We start from the raw sequence: 15,360 nt of genomic DNA, 5'->3' as shown, positions 1-15,360 counted from the left end.
TCCTAAGGTTCGTCGAGGTGGTGGTATGAGTCAGTGATCTACCTCCTAAAGGCCAACAACATACACGGTGTGTTTGTATCGCATGCGAGTCTTCCTCCACTTGCCAGTGATGGGCTTTGAGTGGCTGCTCTCTCCTGAATCCTAAGAATCATTCTGGAAACACATTCACATATTTATTTTTAACATGGAGATAGTTTTAATTTCCTGTGAATAAAGAGCCAAGACTGGAATTACTGGGGCAGACAGTAGTTCTGCAGCTAATTATTTGAAGACGTATCCAGCTACACTGCTCCGAAGTTGGAGATTATGTTTGCACATAGTTTTGTATTTGCATTTTAAGAATAAATTTATAAGCCTTCCTTTTACTATGTAACTCATCATTTGGTTATCCATTAATCGTGACTTTTGCTGAGCTGAAATATAGTCTGTTAATTTGTTTTTATAGTAACAGCAGCACTGTCATCGAGGGGTGCCTGCCTGTATCCACGCTGTTCCACCCGTGATCTGGGGTTGATTCACGTAGTGCTGTCTTCAGGCTCTAACTTTATAAATCCTGAATTCATAAGTTGATAATTTATATTGACTCACAGTGGCATTTATTTCTTCTTATTTTATTCAATAAAATTATTTAATTAGAAATGTTTAAAATTACACAGAAAATTTATTTGTAGCAAATAAATAAATTGCTACCATGACTGCCATAAAAGAAAGAGAGAACAAAATTCGCATCAATTGCTTTCATAATTGGTGAGCTATCCAGTGCTCAAGAGGGAGAGATACACACTGGGGCGATTTACTTATGGAATACGCTCACATAGTACTGGATTTTCCTGTGATACTCATGTCTCAGGAGCTATTTTTCTTGACTATTACAAACATTTTATTAATGCAAGTGAAATTTCAAAAGTGCTTAAAATTTTTCATTATAAAAATAAGGAGGAATTAATTTACCTATGAAAAATATTTTACCTATAGTTAAAACAAAACTTACTTCAGTATGGTCTCCAGGGTCTGTTGATGTATTAGTAACCGAATACTTAGTCTTGCCAATTGATGCTTACAGTCAGGTTTGCTGTTTCTTTATTATATTGATTGTTCCATGGTAAATTTAGCCTCTGCTCATATTAGGCAGTAATTATCAAACTCTTTTGCTATATATACCATAAATGTAACAGAGCCATGTACTTCTTTGAAAATTTTTAATTACGATAAGAATGAATAGGCTTATAGGATATGGTATTGCCATAAAATGTTAAAATGTGTTTAGTGAGATTCGCAAGTGTGGTGATCTGTTCGTCACTGCTATTCTTTTAGTAATTCATGGAAAGGCCATTATGTAATCATCTAAAATGGTCTATTTCTTGTTGGTTAACTGTTTCTGTTGCACTTGCCCGTGAGACTGTGCACTACAGTTACCCTATTTGTCAAGGCTTCCATAGTTTCCAGCTTGTCCATTTCTAGCCCTAAAGTCAGTACTCAAAATGAAAGTGGCTTGGCAAAGGGACACATTCTGAGTCTGTCAATCTGACAGTCAGACTTTTGGAACAGTGGACCCGAAAGAACTCTCCTGCTGGGAGAAGGAAAAGGTGCCAATCAGAGAGGGGCCTCGTGTCCCAGAAGAGATGCCACAGGGTCCTACAGGATAGAATGGAATCCCAAGGTAATGATGGGATAATGATGGGTCAGTGGTGTCCAGAATCACACCTTGAATGACTGCTTGGATGAGTATATCCTTGGCCCTTTATTTGAACATTGATCTCACTTTAGGGCCTGAAAGAGATTTGAGGGTTCTGATGGATCTCTTTGTCCCTCATCTCAGTGTGGCCATATTACATATATCTCCTTTTCTGCTTTTTAATATTTTTATAGAGGATGGGTGGCCAGACCTGACTGGGGACACAGGTTGTAAGCCCCCGGGTTTGATAACAAAAGCACTTCCACTTCTGCCCATGTCAGTTTTAACCCCCCTCTCACTGTAGAACTAAGGATACAGGCCGGCATCGCACCAACTGGCTTCATGTGGTTCCAGGAACCCACACGCAGGTGCTCATACTCGCTCGGCATTTCTTTTATCCACTGAGCCATCTCCCTGGAGCTAATTTGTAAGATGGGTCTGTATACAGGTATCTGTTACCTCCTGATGTAATGAAATGAGCTCACATCATCCTGTTTTTGCATTTGGTTTCTGAAGTTGTTGTGAGTACATGTTAATAAGTTTATAGGGATTAAATATAGAAATATATTTTACTATATCATCATTTCATTCTTTAAATGTATAAAACTTATAACAACAAAAAATTAGTAATTCTTCATTACAAATATGTCAGTTGTCTATCATTCAAATTCTAACCAAATTGAGTACAGCTTTAATTTTGTTGAAAATAATTATAAACCATCTATTCTTAAAACACTGATAGAAATCATTCACTTGTTCATTTCTGGAAATGGTATCAAATAGATTTCAGAAAGATTAGAATTAATTTAGCTTGCATGCTAGTGTATCATTTAGAAGCATTTAATTAAATTGAATACATTTAGAAAATGTTGGAAACTAGAAATACCATACATTTAACACACTTCGCCCATGGAATACTTACTGATTTTTTTTTATCTTACTTTAAATATTTTTGTCAAAGTCTTGGCCCTATATATTTAACTGAAGAAATTTATTGAAAATGCTTTCCTTTTGACATGATTAATATAGCCAGTTGCTTTTAATTGCCCTACCAGCCAGTATTAATTTGCCATAAAAACTATCTGAATACCTGTTTTGTGGTGTTTGAAATGTTATTCCACAGTGGTAATAATATCAACAAGTGAATGGTTTGGTGTATGGGTGGAGGATGGAGATGTACAGGGTGGAAGATGGAAGGCAGAGAATGGAGGATGGAAGATGTGCAGATGAATGGATGGTGGAGAAGATGTGCAGATGAATGGATGGTGGGTGGAGAAGATGTGTAGATGAATGGTGGTGGAGAAGATGTGTAGATGAATGGTGGTGGAGAAGATGTGCAGATGAATGGTGGTGGAGAAGATGTGCAGATGAATGGTGGTGGTGAAGATGTGCAGATGAATGGTGGTGGAGAAGATGTGCAGATGAATGGTGGTGGAGAAGATGTGCAGATGAATGGTGGTGGTGGAGAAGATGTGCAGATGAATGGTGGTGGAGAAGATGTGCAGATGAATGGTGGTGGAGAAGATGTGCAGATGAATGGTGGTGGAGAAGATGTGCAGATGAATGGTGGTGGAGAAGATGTGCAGATGAATGGTGGTGGAGAAGATGTGCAGATGAATGGTGGTGGTGGAGAAGATGTGCAGATGAATGGTGGTGGAGAAGATGTGCAGATGAATGGTGGTGGAGAAGATGTGTAGATGAATGGTGGTGGAGAAGATGTGCAGATGAATGGATGGTGGTGGAGAAGATGTGCAGACGAATGGTGGTGGAGAAGATGTGCAGATGAATGGTGGTGGAGAAGATGTGCAGATGAATGGTGGTGGAGAAGATGTGCAGATGAATGGTGGTGGAGAAGATGTGCAGATGAATGGTGGTGGAGAAGATGTGTAGATGAATGGTGGTGGTGGAGAAGATGTGCAGATGAATGGTGGTGGAGAAGATGTGCAGATGAATGGTGGTGGTGAAGATGTGTAGATGAATGGTGGTGGTGGAGAAGATGTGCAGACGAATAGGTGGTGGGTAGGAACATGGGGGGTGAATGACAGAAGATAGAGGTCGGAGGCTAGAGAAGGAAAGGTGGATGGATGGGGTCTAGAAGGTGGAGGCAAAGCAGACAGCCAGGGTAAGGAAAGGGACTTTGACAGGGGTTTGCTTCCTGGATGAAATACATAATCCTCCTTAGTATTATAATCAATAGTCTTAGTTCTGTTCGTCTGGCCTCTGTCTGAGGATGCTGCCCTTCCTTGGTAATTTCCAGGGGTAGAAGAGCTGAGATAGTGGGTATCACCGCCATTGTTTCTTTCTACATGAATTCATAATAACCCAGTCTGAACAGCATAAAGTATTCTGAGATGAGAAAAACAAACCCTTCTTAATACCAGCCTCAACCCTACTGCGAAACCAAAGGAGTCTACCGTAGGTTATTGGGCTTCTCAGTAACCAACAATATAAGTTATTTTCTTAGTCAGCCTGCAGTGGTGCACTAGAGATCTCTGAGAGACCAGTCTGTGAACATATCAACCATGAACATGTGTTCAGGCATACCCAGAGGTGGGTAACCTACTTTCTCTCCTTTGTCGTCTTAGGCCAGGGCTTACAGTTCAGTATGAATGTTATCCTCACAAAACCAAGAGATTCAGAGCCCCGGGATGCCTGTTTTAGCTCTCCTTGTAAATAGTAGGCAAGCCCCTCTTCCTCTTTATTCATCTTGTAGGTAGGAATAGTAAATGTTGTCCCAATTATCTCTCAATGCGCTTGTGAAGATTAACCAAGATAATGTCTACACAAGCCTGTTGAAAATAGAGAGCTGTGTCTGAGCAGAAGATACCACTATCAGGACCCATAGTTACCTGAGATCAATTACTGAGTCCTCTGCAGCACGATAGAGCAGAACACAGCAGGAAAGGCCTCTCTCCGTCGAAGAAAAGGCTGTAGATTTCAGTTATCCAAACGTTAGTTACTCTTATGACTTATGTTGGCCTTCAAATAAAAGCAATGACTACTGAAATTTGCCACAGGCCAGGCAGGACTTTACTTCCCTTGTATTAATTTCTTCAATTATCACAACCACTGTATGAAGTAATTACTATTATCCCCTGTTTGACCGAGGGACAGTAATTGTGAGCTCTGGTTGCAGAAGTGAAAAAGGAGGGGCAGAACTAGACTTCAAGCCTCGGCATCTGTTCCTGAGGCCAGGATCTCAGCCACAACCCACACCTCTTGTTAGAAAGACTTGGAATTGCATTCCCTGCCTTCTGTTCTTCTCTCTTATGATGTAAATTCTAATCAGATATTAAGAAAGAAAATGGAAAAATTCCTTCAAGAAATGAGGAGAATTAAAGGACAAGGCAAGGGAAGAAGAGAGGTCCATGGAGAGTCAGGGGACATAAAGACAAGGTGAAATTCTTAGGGGTTACTCCTTCCTGAGACACTGGGTCTCTTCCCTACCCAAGGGTTTCCGATTCCGCATCTTGCTGTCTGTCTCCAGCCTGCGGAGAGTGTGAAGAGACATACATATATATCTAGAAAATGTTCACTTGAGGTGTAAAGCGCTTCTAGCAGAGCCATGGCAGGTGGGGGAGGGGTACAGTTTACAAGCTCTCCTGTTGCCAAGTGGTAACAGCACACGTGGGGGCATTTGCTGTTACCCCATCAATCCCTCATGTCTTCTCCTCTGGGCTCCCACTCCTTCCAGTCTCCTGTGTTCCTCCTCTCCACAGACATTTGATTATTCGATTCTCCCAACACGTTTTTGTCCCGAGTGTTACAGTTTTACTCATCAATCCCTGTTGGTTTCTGTGTTATACCCATTGTCCCGTGTGTCTGTTCTTACTTTCTGTTTTACTTCATTGGGGATGGCCACAGAAACTGTTTCAGTGTGTATATTAAAAGATAGTTTGGATGTTCACCTTCCTAGATATGGACAGAGGGGGGAGGACCTAGGACTTACCACAGGGCAGGGAACCCTGACAGCTCTTTGGACTGGAAAGGGAGGGGAAAAGGAGTGGGGGGAGGGGGAGAAGGGTGGGAGGAGGGGGAGAAGGGTGGGAGGAGGGGGAGAAGGGTGGGAGGAGGGGGAGGGAAATGGGAGGCTGGGAGGAGGTGGAAACTTGTTTTTTTTCTCATTTTCTCAATAAAAAAAAAGATAAAAAAAAATAAAAGATAGATTGCTTTTGTCTCTCTAGTAAAAGTGAGAGCCCTGTTGGGGTTCCTTCAGCTGCCTGCCTTCCCTCTTGAGAACGCACCCTACTTTTCTGACTCTTTGAACTGCTCTGTAATTTGTGCTTGCTCACAGATGTGGCTGTGATATGTGGGGACTCCGTCCTCTTCCCTTGCGACCGTTGTTTCTTTCATTTTCAGGGGAAATACTTCGATTATTCTTAAACGAAAAAAATGTTTTTATTGACTAGAACTGGTGGTACCAGCCTACGTCTTCTGTTTTATTTTAAATGCCTTTTATTTGAGAATACTTTAAGCTTTACAGAACAAGAAAAGCAGAGATAAGAGAGAGTAGGGAGTTGTGATATATGTCACACCTAGGTTCGAGTTTTATTAAAACATTTTAAATTATCATTATTACTTCATTTTATGTACATGGATGTTTTGCCTGGATGTCTGTCTGTATCCCATGTGCATACTTGGAACCCATCCCATGGAGGCCAGAAAGGGCCTCAGATCCCCTGGAGGTAGAGTTACAGACGTTGTGAGCTGCTCTGTGCATGCTGGGAATTGAACCTTGGCCTACTATTAAAGTAGCCATTGCTCTTAACCATTGAGCCATCTCTTCAGCTCTTGTTTCCATTGTTTATTAATAACTTAATTGCTATCAGGAATGTGCTGTTTGTACATTTTTACTAACTGAAGGCCTGCCTTCATTGGTATTTCCTCAGCTTTTACCTCTGAGTGTGTATCTCCCCAGAATAACACACTGGGCTTAGTTACTTGTCTCCTATGAGTCTCCTCCTGGTCTTCTTCCTTGCTCTGGAGTCCTTGATTGTTGGTGAGTTTTCACAATGCTGATCAGCTGGGTTTTCCCTGACAGTCATCTTAGACTGGGGCGATAGAATTTCAGGTGGGAGACCACAGCAGAAAAAGGCCATTCTCATCGCCCCCATTCCTGCTGCCCTCCTCTCCTGGCCAAGGGAGTGTTTGTCAGGCTCCCCCACTGGGAGGACCTCAGGTTCTCTGCACACAGGAGCTCACTGTGTGTGTGTTCAAGGCCGTGGCTTGCGCTCTGCCTCTTGGGTCAGTTGTTCTGACTGAACTGTTGTGAGGCTGTCCTATACCTTCACACTTGAGGGCTAGCCACAAGTTAGGTGGGCAGAATTTGTGTATTCTGTTTCTTTTCCTTCTGGGATTTTCCCTTCCCTCAGGAGAAAATCACACTCTTGTAGGCTCAGCCTCTTGCTTCTCTTAGCCCAGCACTGTGGCTTTGCGACCTTGTATCTGCTGCCCATCATGGCACAGATTGTTCCTGGCTCTGACTAAAAGCTGTGGTGTTATACATGGCCAGAGATGACCCCACAGACACAGTCTGTGGCCAAATGAAAGTTTTTATTCCTGCTGGCCGAGACCACACTCAGGTATTCGGGTTGCAAGTATAGTACTGAGTGAGTGTCCAGAGCACAGGGTTTTTGAAGACAAAAACTGCATCCTGGCTGGGACATCTTGAGTTCCTAAAATAGAGTTTGCTAATTTTCCATGGATTCTCCATCAAGGAGATCAAATTCCAGTTAAACCTGAAATGGCCTCAGAAAGAATACAAAATGGAGGAACTTCTGCACTCTCTTGGCCTGTCACCAATAGAATAATAAATTTGGTAACTCACTTATCAAAGTTTCTAAAATAGTGTATGTAAATGTGCATGGACAAAGCATATAACTGTAAATATTTATGTATAGTTTCCTTTATAATTATTTCGTATGGTACAGCTTGGTGCCAAGCCTAGGAATGGTTCACTGGGAGTTAAGAGAGGTTGCCAGAGGCTGACCAGAGTAAGGATGGAATCTACAAGGAAAAGTCAGCAGAGGGGAGTCCTTTGTTTTGATTTGCGGTCCATAAAGAACATTTTCTGTCTGGCCAGTGGGAACTAAATCAGAGAGGGAAAACACGGATGCACAGACGTGAATGAGGCGACTTTTCAGCCTTCTGGAAGGTGATGGCAGCTTGGAATGTGTCAACATTAATGAAGAATACGAGAGTTTAAAGTGAAAGATACGTTATAGATGCAATTAACAAAATGCAGCAACCAATCAAAGATAATGGCAATAATGGAAGTGCTGGAACCATATTCAAAATAGAGGACAGCTTTCATTTTAATGTACCTTGGGTGTTGACCAAAGATCTTTGACCTAGAATATGAAATTTCTTAAGTTCCAGGGAGATGACAAGTCTGAAAAAAAGATGTGGGGTCTTTTGTTACAGCCCTGATTTGATGAAGCCACTGGACAATGCACAAATACTAAACAAAATGTCCCCCCACTTCATGAGTTTTCCAAAAATTGGCAGGTACAAGAAAGGAAGAGAAATTAGAAAATGAAATTACAAAAGTCTGCCCTATGCTACAGGGAAATACCAGGAAGACATAGCAGATGCCAAAGGGAAAAATAGTATTTGTAAATATTAGAGCAGATTATACGGGATATATCTGCAGGGTGTATATGACTCAAGGAAAGTGACGATGGATTGAAAATACTAAGGCCATTGCTTTGCCACAGTCTTCCACAACGGATTTATGCACATATATATAATATATACATATATATTATATATATAATATATATTCAAATGGAAATAATTCTCAATAAATTTCTCCATTCAGAAAAATAGGGTAGCAAGGGGAATGTGGACACGTGTTTTTTGTTTGTTTGCTTGTTTGGTCATTTCTGGTTGAAAACAGGAGTTACTGGGCTTAGATACAGTTCTTGAAGGAGGGGAAGGAAAGCCTCACTTGGGGACAGATGGAATTACATGCCAGGGCAGTCTTCAACTGCTGGAGCAGAACTTGCTCTTGGTTTTTACTGGGTGTAGTTAGAGCCAAAGTCCTTCAGAGGCATTCTCTCTCTGGAAGTCACCTCTTGTCCTGGTGGACGCATTGAGCCTATTTATATGCTGATGTTTGGGGATTGTTTGATTCCATTGGCTAAAATGCTCAGGTCTCAAGTGATTCTTAATACCCTCTAAAGTTCTTCACCAAATTTTGACAGCCTGCATTTCCTGTCGATTAGTCTCACATCACCAGTATCTAGGGAAATGGAAGACAGGTGCTAATTGATTTGTACCCGTTCCTGAACCAATCCTATAAACAGTGACAAGAAGACTGGAATTACACGGATTAGTTAGAATCCCTTCCTAGGAAGGCTGAGTCAGTGCCACCAGAATTTTACCATCCTCATTGCAGAGGTAGAATAATGCCGGGGGAGGGGGCAGACAGAGTCAAGGAAGAGCTGTGCTCAAAACCCTGTGCCCTCCTCAGGCTGCACCAGTGAGTGAAACAGCCTTGACGGACTGACCATGTGGGCCCGCCTCCCAGTGGTCCTTCCCACCAGTCCCATTTCTTTCCTGATCCTCTGAGTTTTCTGCAGGCTAGTGAAAGATGACAGGGGATAAAAAAAAGAGTATCTTCAGCTCCAAGATGGAGAACGGCAAGCATAAGACCCAGACACTTTGTCTCAGAGAATGTGATCATGCATTTATGTCAGTGATGATCCACCTCACTGGTGTCATTGGTTGAAGGTGATATAACACTGTCTCTGACACTGCACACAGTTCACTAAAGAAAAGAAAACAGACTTCAGGCTTTTACTATATAATCAAATCTCAGAAAATGATGACTAGTCAAATTTCCCTTCTATCTTTTCTTAGAAGATTTGGGCCCATTGAGGTGGTAAGACCCGAGGAAATGTGTCCGCTTTGCTCGGTGTTTAGCTGAATACCAAGCACTCTGCCCTAGTCCAGCACAGACGGCGAGTGTGGCTTTAAAATCAGCCCCAGCTCCTCTGGACAGCTCAAGTGAGGAAATGCTTTTGGAGCAAGTGCTCATCTGTCCCACGGGCTGTTTCTGAGGTTCAGTCGCAGTAAATCTGGACCGGGCCCTGGAGGTTGTACATAATCCCACTGGCAGACCTTTAGCATAACAGGCAGCCAGGAGCAGAGATGCCAGACAGCTTGTTCTAAATTATAAAGCTAGGAAGTAGCCGGAAGTTGGATCACTGTCTGACTGGTTCTAAAGATAACCTCCTTTCTCTGAGGGGTTCAGTGGGGCTCCCTGCTGGAACTGGGGGGCTGTACAGATGGGATGTGGTACATTTCCACTTGATTTTTGACCTGTCCTCTTCAGCCACACAAGCATTTTAGTTGACTGAATTCTTACAATAGCTTTAGGTGATATTTTTTATTGTAAAATCACTTTGTATCATAAACTTACTATTCAAAGGTATCTATTTGTATATAATTCTCATAATTTTTGCAGAGTGAACTTAAGACTATAGGACATGAACACTTTATAAAACATGATTTGAATAGTTATACACGCTTCTGTTGTTTCACTTCCGCCTTTATTATTTCCCCTTCTCCCCCTTCTTTTCTTTATAAGTCCTGCATTTGCAGTAGGATTTTCTTTGTTTGAATCTTTGGGAAACACATCAGCATAGAGTCTCATGGGGATTTTAATATATTTCTACAAATATTCCCCATCATCTTCCTTCTGCATCACCCCCATGGTATTGTCTTTATAAAAATCCTATTCATAGCAGTGGAAAAAAACAGTAATGTTTAGAACTTGACCATGTCTTTGTTTCTTGTAGCCCCCTGTTCTGTAACTTAACCAATGGATTATTGACTTTGAGTCTTGATCTGAGATGTTATGCATACATGGCAGGCATCAATATATTTTTATTTCTTCACCTGTATTTTCAGTGATGCAGAATGAAATCATACACACAAAGAGAGAAAAAGAGAGATGCCACATTTTCTTAATAGTATTTTTCATGAATTTCTTATTCTTCCAGTCCTTAGCTTTTCTAGGCATTCAAGACATGCCAGGTCTTCCTCTCTTGTCTTCCATGCTCTCTCTTCTCTGTCTCGCTGTTCTCACACTTTTTGTCCCTCTTCTCACAACTTGACTCCTTCCCTGGAGCCGTTTGTCCTTTTTCTATCTTACCCTGTTTTCTTATTTTTTTTTTTTTTTTGGTTTTTCGAGACAGGGTTTCTCTGTGGTTTTGGAGCCTGTCCTGGAACTAGCTCTTGTAGACCAGGCTGGTCTCGAACTCACAGAGATCCGCCTGCCTCTGCCTCCTGAGTGCTGGGATTAAAGGCGTGCGCCACCACCGCCCGGCCCCTGTTTTCTTATTCCTGTACAGGGAATACCAGCATTCTATTAGGAAGGGAGCCTTTACTCTGCTGTTGACAGCCCTTTCTATCATGAGAAAAGGTCTATGCTCTTCCCTCCGAGAACGTCCTGGAGAGCTACTCTAAGAATGGGATGAGCTGCGTAGTATTCTAATTTTAGGGCAGAACCAGAAGGACTCTGTCTACACAGGGGCACTCGCAGTCTCTAGTTATTGCTGCTCTATTTACAATAACAAAGAACCAGAACCCGATTTGATGCCTGTCAGAAGACAAATGGGTAATGAAAGTATGGTGATACACAATGGAGGAAAAAGGAAACTTGCAGGAAAGTGGATGGATTTGTAAAGTATTATATTAAGTGAGGTTTCCCAAACTCAGACAGAAACCACATAGTCTTCCCATATGTAGATCCTAACATATAATGTATACATTTATGCATATAAATCAGTTTAAATGTGGAGAAAGCCTGAACTCTTAGAAAAGACAGCAAGTGAGGAAGAAAGGGTTTCTGAGGAAGACAGAACAACGGGACCATGAACTGTGAAAACAGAAAGGAGAACTGGGGAGTGAGGGAGAGGGTGCTTACTAAAGCACACCTTGTTAAAATAATAATGATGCTGATATTGATCCTTGAGAAGCCAGGTCCCTGAGAGTATAGAGGCTTTCTTGTTCCGCATGGCGCATGGCGTAGCTTCCTAACGGTAAACAACAGCAAAGCCACCCTGGGCCTGGGCCGGACTTCAGGTGCTTTGTTGTGAGTACCTAAGAGTGACTTAGGACAACAGGAAGGGAGCGCTTGACAGGAGTTTATGCTAGGTTCACAGGAGATAACTAAGAGAGAGCACACAATGTTACAAGGAGCTCACAGAGGTGACTACTCAGACACCGTTTATAGACAATGGAAGACTTTATTCCAGCCAGCTGGGACTACACTCAGGTATTCGGGACCCTGAACATTTCCACTGAGGGGCTTTTAAAGGCAGAAACCACCTCCTGGTACCCCTCTTGGCAGCTGCAGGGGGAGGTGTTGTGCGAGCAATCAGTTTCACAGAAGCTATTATGATAAGCAGTTAGCCGGAGGGGAGGTTTGCACAAGTTGTGGTATCTTGACCTCAGATTCCTAGACTAGAGTTTGGAAGTTTTCCTTGGAATTCTCCATCAAGGAGGTCAAATTCTTAGTTAACCCTGAAATAGTCTCAGTGACAGTACCAGATGGAGAAACCTCTGCACTGTTTGTCTTGCTACACAAGGAGGGGTACTGGAGAACTAGAAATGGTCCCCCAAAAAATGTGTTGCCAACAGGGATTCCCCAGTGAGGGACAATACGGCATTTCTGGGTTGAGACAGAAGTTATTCCAGCTAGGCCAGCCATAGAATGTCCTTGTGCCTTTCCATCCAGGTGTCTGGACTGGAGCTTCGGTCACACGCTCCCATACGGTCTTCAGGTGACTGTATAAAAGGAGAAGAAAGATAACAAGAACTCAGTTTAGGAACCAGAGTCCTGGAACATGTGTGACTTCTGGCCTTCATCCAGGACAGATCTATGGCAAGGAAAAGAATTAAGTCTCTAAAGTTGATTGGAAAGTTCCTATTTCTGTCTCACACAATTATTTAAAGTGTGTATGCTAGTTTTACTTAAAGTTTTGAATTAAAAACAAAAGACTATATTATATGCAAGAATCTAGAAAGTATTTTTGTTTGTTTTATTTTTCTCTTTCAGACACAGACTCTCTATGTAGCTTAGGCTATCCTGGAACTTGCTATTTAGAGCAGGTTGGCCTAGAAATGCCTGTGCTTTGGAGTGTTGAGATTAAAGGCATCCACACTGCACCCAACATAAGGATCTAGAAAGTACTCAATAAGAGCCTGACTTGGAGAAGTGAGAAGAGAGTAGATGGCGGGAAAAGGGCAGGTGGATGTGAGGCATGCTGGGACGGTTTGACAAGGGAAGTAGGAAGACAGTGTGGGGAAGGCCATGGGTTCTAGCCAGAGTCTAATGAAGAGAACTTTCCAACAACATAGATAAGTTACTTTAAGATCTCTCTAGAAATCCAGAGACCCATGAGCCAAAATCTTTACACAGGGCCCAGAGTCCTTACTTAGCACCTACAGCCATTTAACAGAGTCCAGAACTCCTTCACAGAGCCCCAGCCCTATGGCCCCAGCTCTCTTCACTTGTCTACAATGTGGCTTCCATTTCCTCCATTTCTCTGTGGAACATCAACATGCTGCCTTCGATTTTTATGCAGAGGGCCTTGGGAGGGAGGGAGCGTTTGTTCAGTCTGTTGGAGCAGAATATTTTATAAACTCATGGGGATCTTGAGATTCCAATCAAGCAGGTGTTCCGCTTGAGTCCCTCTGTTTCGGAGGTTGGATGTCAAAGGCACAGCGCAGTCTTGGTTTGCAGGTCACTGACTGGTGTATGAACGGGAAGCATCTTGGCTACTGCTCTATAGTATAAAGTTCCCTGTTATAAATGAAAGAAAATATATGCCGTTCACTGACGGGCAGGCGAGGGGCAAGCATTTCCAGAGACATTTCACTGGCCAGTAAGGGCTTGGAGTAATGTTTGTGTCTCTCTGCCTGTGTTTAGTGTTCGTCAGGTTCAACTCCAGCCATGGCTTCCCAGTGGAGGTGGATTCTGACACTAGCATCTTCCAGCTCAAGGAAGTGGTTGCTAAGCGACAGGGGGTTCCGGCTGACCAGCTGCGTGTGATTTTTGCTGGGAAGGAGCTTCGGAATGACCTGACAGTGCAGGTGAGTCTCCCTGGGTGGGTGGTTCCTGGGATTCAGCAGGGCCCATTGCCCATGCAGCTTCCGCTGCCAATCTGACGTTCATGCCCGGGATCTAATAGAATAAATAGTGCCTGGGGATTCCTTGAACTTTACTCCACACTGCTTCATTAATTCTGACCTTCTTAATTATGCATTAAAGCAGCAAGCAGGAAGGATTGGAGGACCAAGGCTGAGTGAGGTGAGAGAGGGAAAGAGAAGCGAGGAGCTAGGCTTAGTGAATAAATGTTTACTGTCTGCGAGAGCAGCGAGGCACAATTTCTGGATCTGTTCAATTTTTACCTTCCTTATTCCATTTGAATAGAAATGAAGAGGGGTTCAAATAAATTGTTCCCAATCAGGCTTCTCAGCCCTTGGTCCGGTGAGGGATTTATAACCCAACTGTGACCCCTGGAGGACAGTCACAGCTGCTGCTTGGAGAGCGGCACCGGATGCTGGCCCAGGGCCCCCTACGCAGAGTACTCGGAGAAGTCCATGAACAACATCGGAATTATACAGCAAAAGGCCATCTTTGTGTAGCCAAATGTAGGTGAAGTCACCCCTGGCCTCTGCCCCTGATACAGAACTGAGCAGACTGTAGGGATCACATCCTATAGGGATGTGGCTTCCTGGGTATCTGGCCCTGGAAACCCTTTCTTCTTGCATCTTGCCTTTGGATCAGTGCATTTTGTAGGCATGTAAGGGACTGGCCAGGAGGTGATGAGCAGGTCCATCCGCTAGAGTAGGAGAACAGTGGTGGTGCTTTGGGAAGGTCAGCAGATATGAGCCCCACGTACTGCAGTAATTGGAAGCAGGGCAAGCAAGTCCTCCCTGCCTCCTGCTCACAGCCCGGTAGGGATCAATGCTGTCAGGCCTCACACTACCCAGTCCAGCCAGTCCTCTTTGGGCCAAGATATTTGCCGCTCTGTGAACCGGTTTTGGAATGTGGGCACACAAAGGAACTATAGAAATGCAAATCTCTTCCGCCATTCTCCTGCTCCCACTGCTGGCGGTGGGGCCGCCATTGTGTGGAAACTGCTGTGCTTTGCTTCCAGGCAATTTGTTTTCATAAGGGAAGTGCCTGTGCTAAAAACTGTTTTGATTTTTTTTTTTATTTCAGTCAACTAAAAAGCTTTTCGCTGTATCTGCCAACTTCTAAACCTAAGATTGTTTCCTTCACAAATAAATGGTTTTAAAACTGCTTCTTGAATCCAAGTGAAGTGTATTGTGAGGCCTTTTAGATTCTAAAGCCCACTCCCGTACCAGGTAGGGTGGCACGTGTAACAGTTAGCTGTTTCTCATTCAGGAAGACTAATTGTTGCAGAGGATTGATGCTATGAAAATCTATGTACTGATTCAAGAGTCTTATTTTGCTTTTTTGCGTTTTTGAATTGCCAGTGTTCAGGGCTTCTGGCTGGTGGGGGGAGGGCGGATTGGAATTGATGAAAAGACAGAGCTCAGTTTGCCTCCATGGAGTCTGTGCTTTACCTGGTTAGGGCTCTGAAACTAAATGCACACTAGATCAAACTGTCTGGGGCACCACATACGGGAAAATCCTAGCAATG

At 43.1% G+C, this 15,360-nt stretch overlaps 1 protein-coding gene across 3 annotated transcripts in view; it reads left to right on the top strand.

The window, feature by feature from the left end:
• Window positions 1-15,360, top strand: part of Prkn (parkin RBR E3 ubiquitin protein ligase) — a 1,218,641-nt gene that overhangs the window by 221,897 nt on the left and 981,384 nt on the right. For all 3 annotated transcript variants that reach the window (XR_012908104.1, XM_075950830.1, XM_075950826.1), the window contains exon 2: window positions 13,617-13,780. Coding sequence is in view for 2 of the 3 variants with exons in the window: in XM_075950830.1 (XP_075806945.1) it covers window positions 13,617-13,780 (164 nt within the window). In the remaining variant the exon portion in view is untranslated. The remainder of the gene's footprint in view (window positions 1-13,616; window positions 13,781-15,360) is intronic.

The sequence above is a fragment of the Microtus pennsylvanicus genome, chromosome 1, assembly GCF_037038515.1.
Source record: "Microtus pennsylvanicus isolate mMicPen1 chromosome 1, mMicPen1.hap1, whole genome shotgun sequence".
Lineage (NCBI taxonomy): Eukaryota > Metazoa > Chordata > Mammalia > Rodentia > Cricetidae > Microtus > Microtus pennsylvanicus.
The sequence above is the reverse complement of the archived record's forward strand: the minus strand, read 5'-3'. Positions and strand labels throughout refer to the sequence as shown.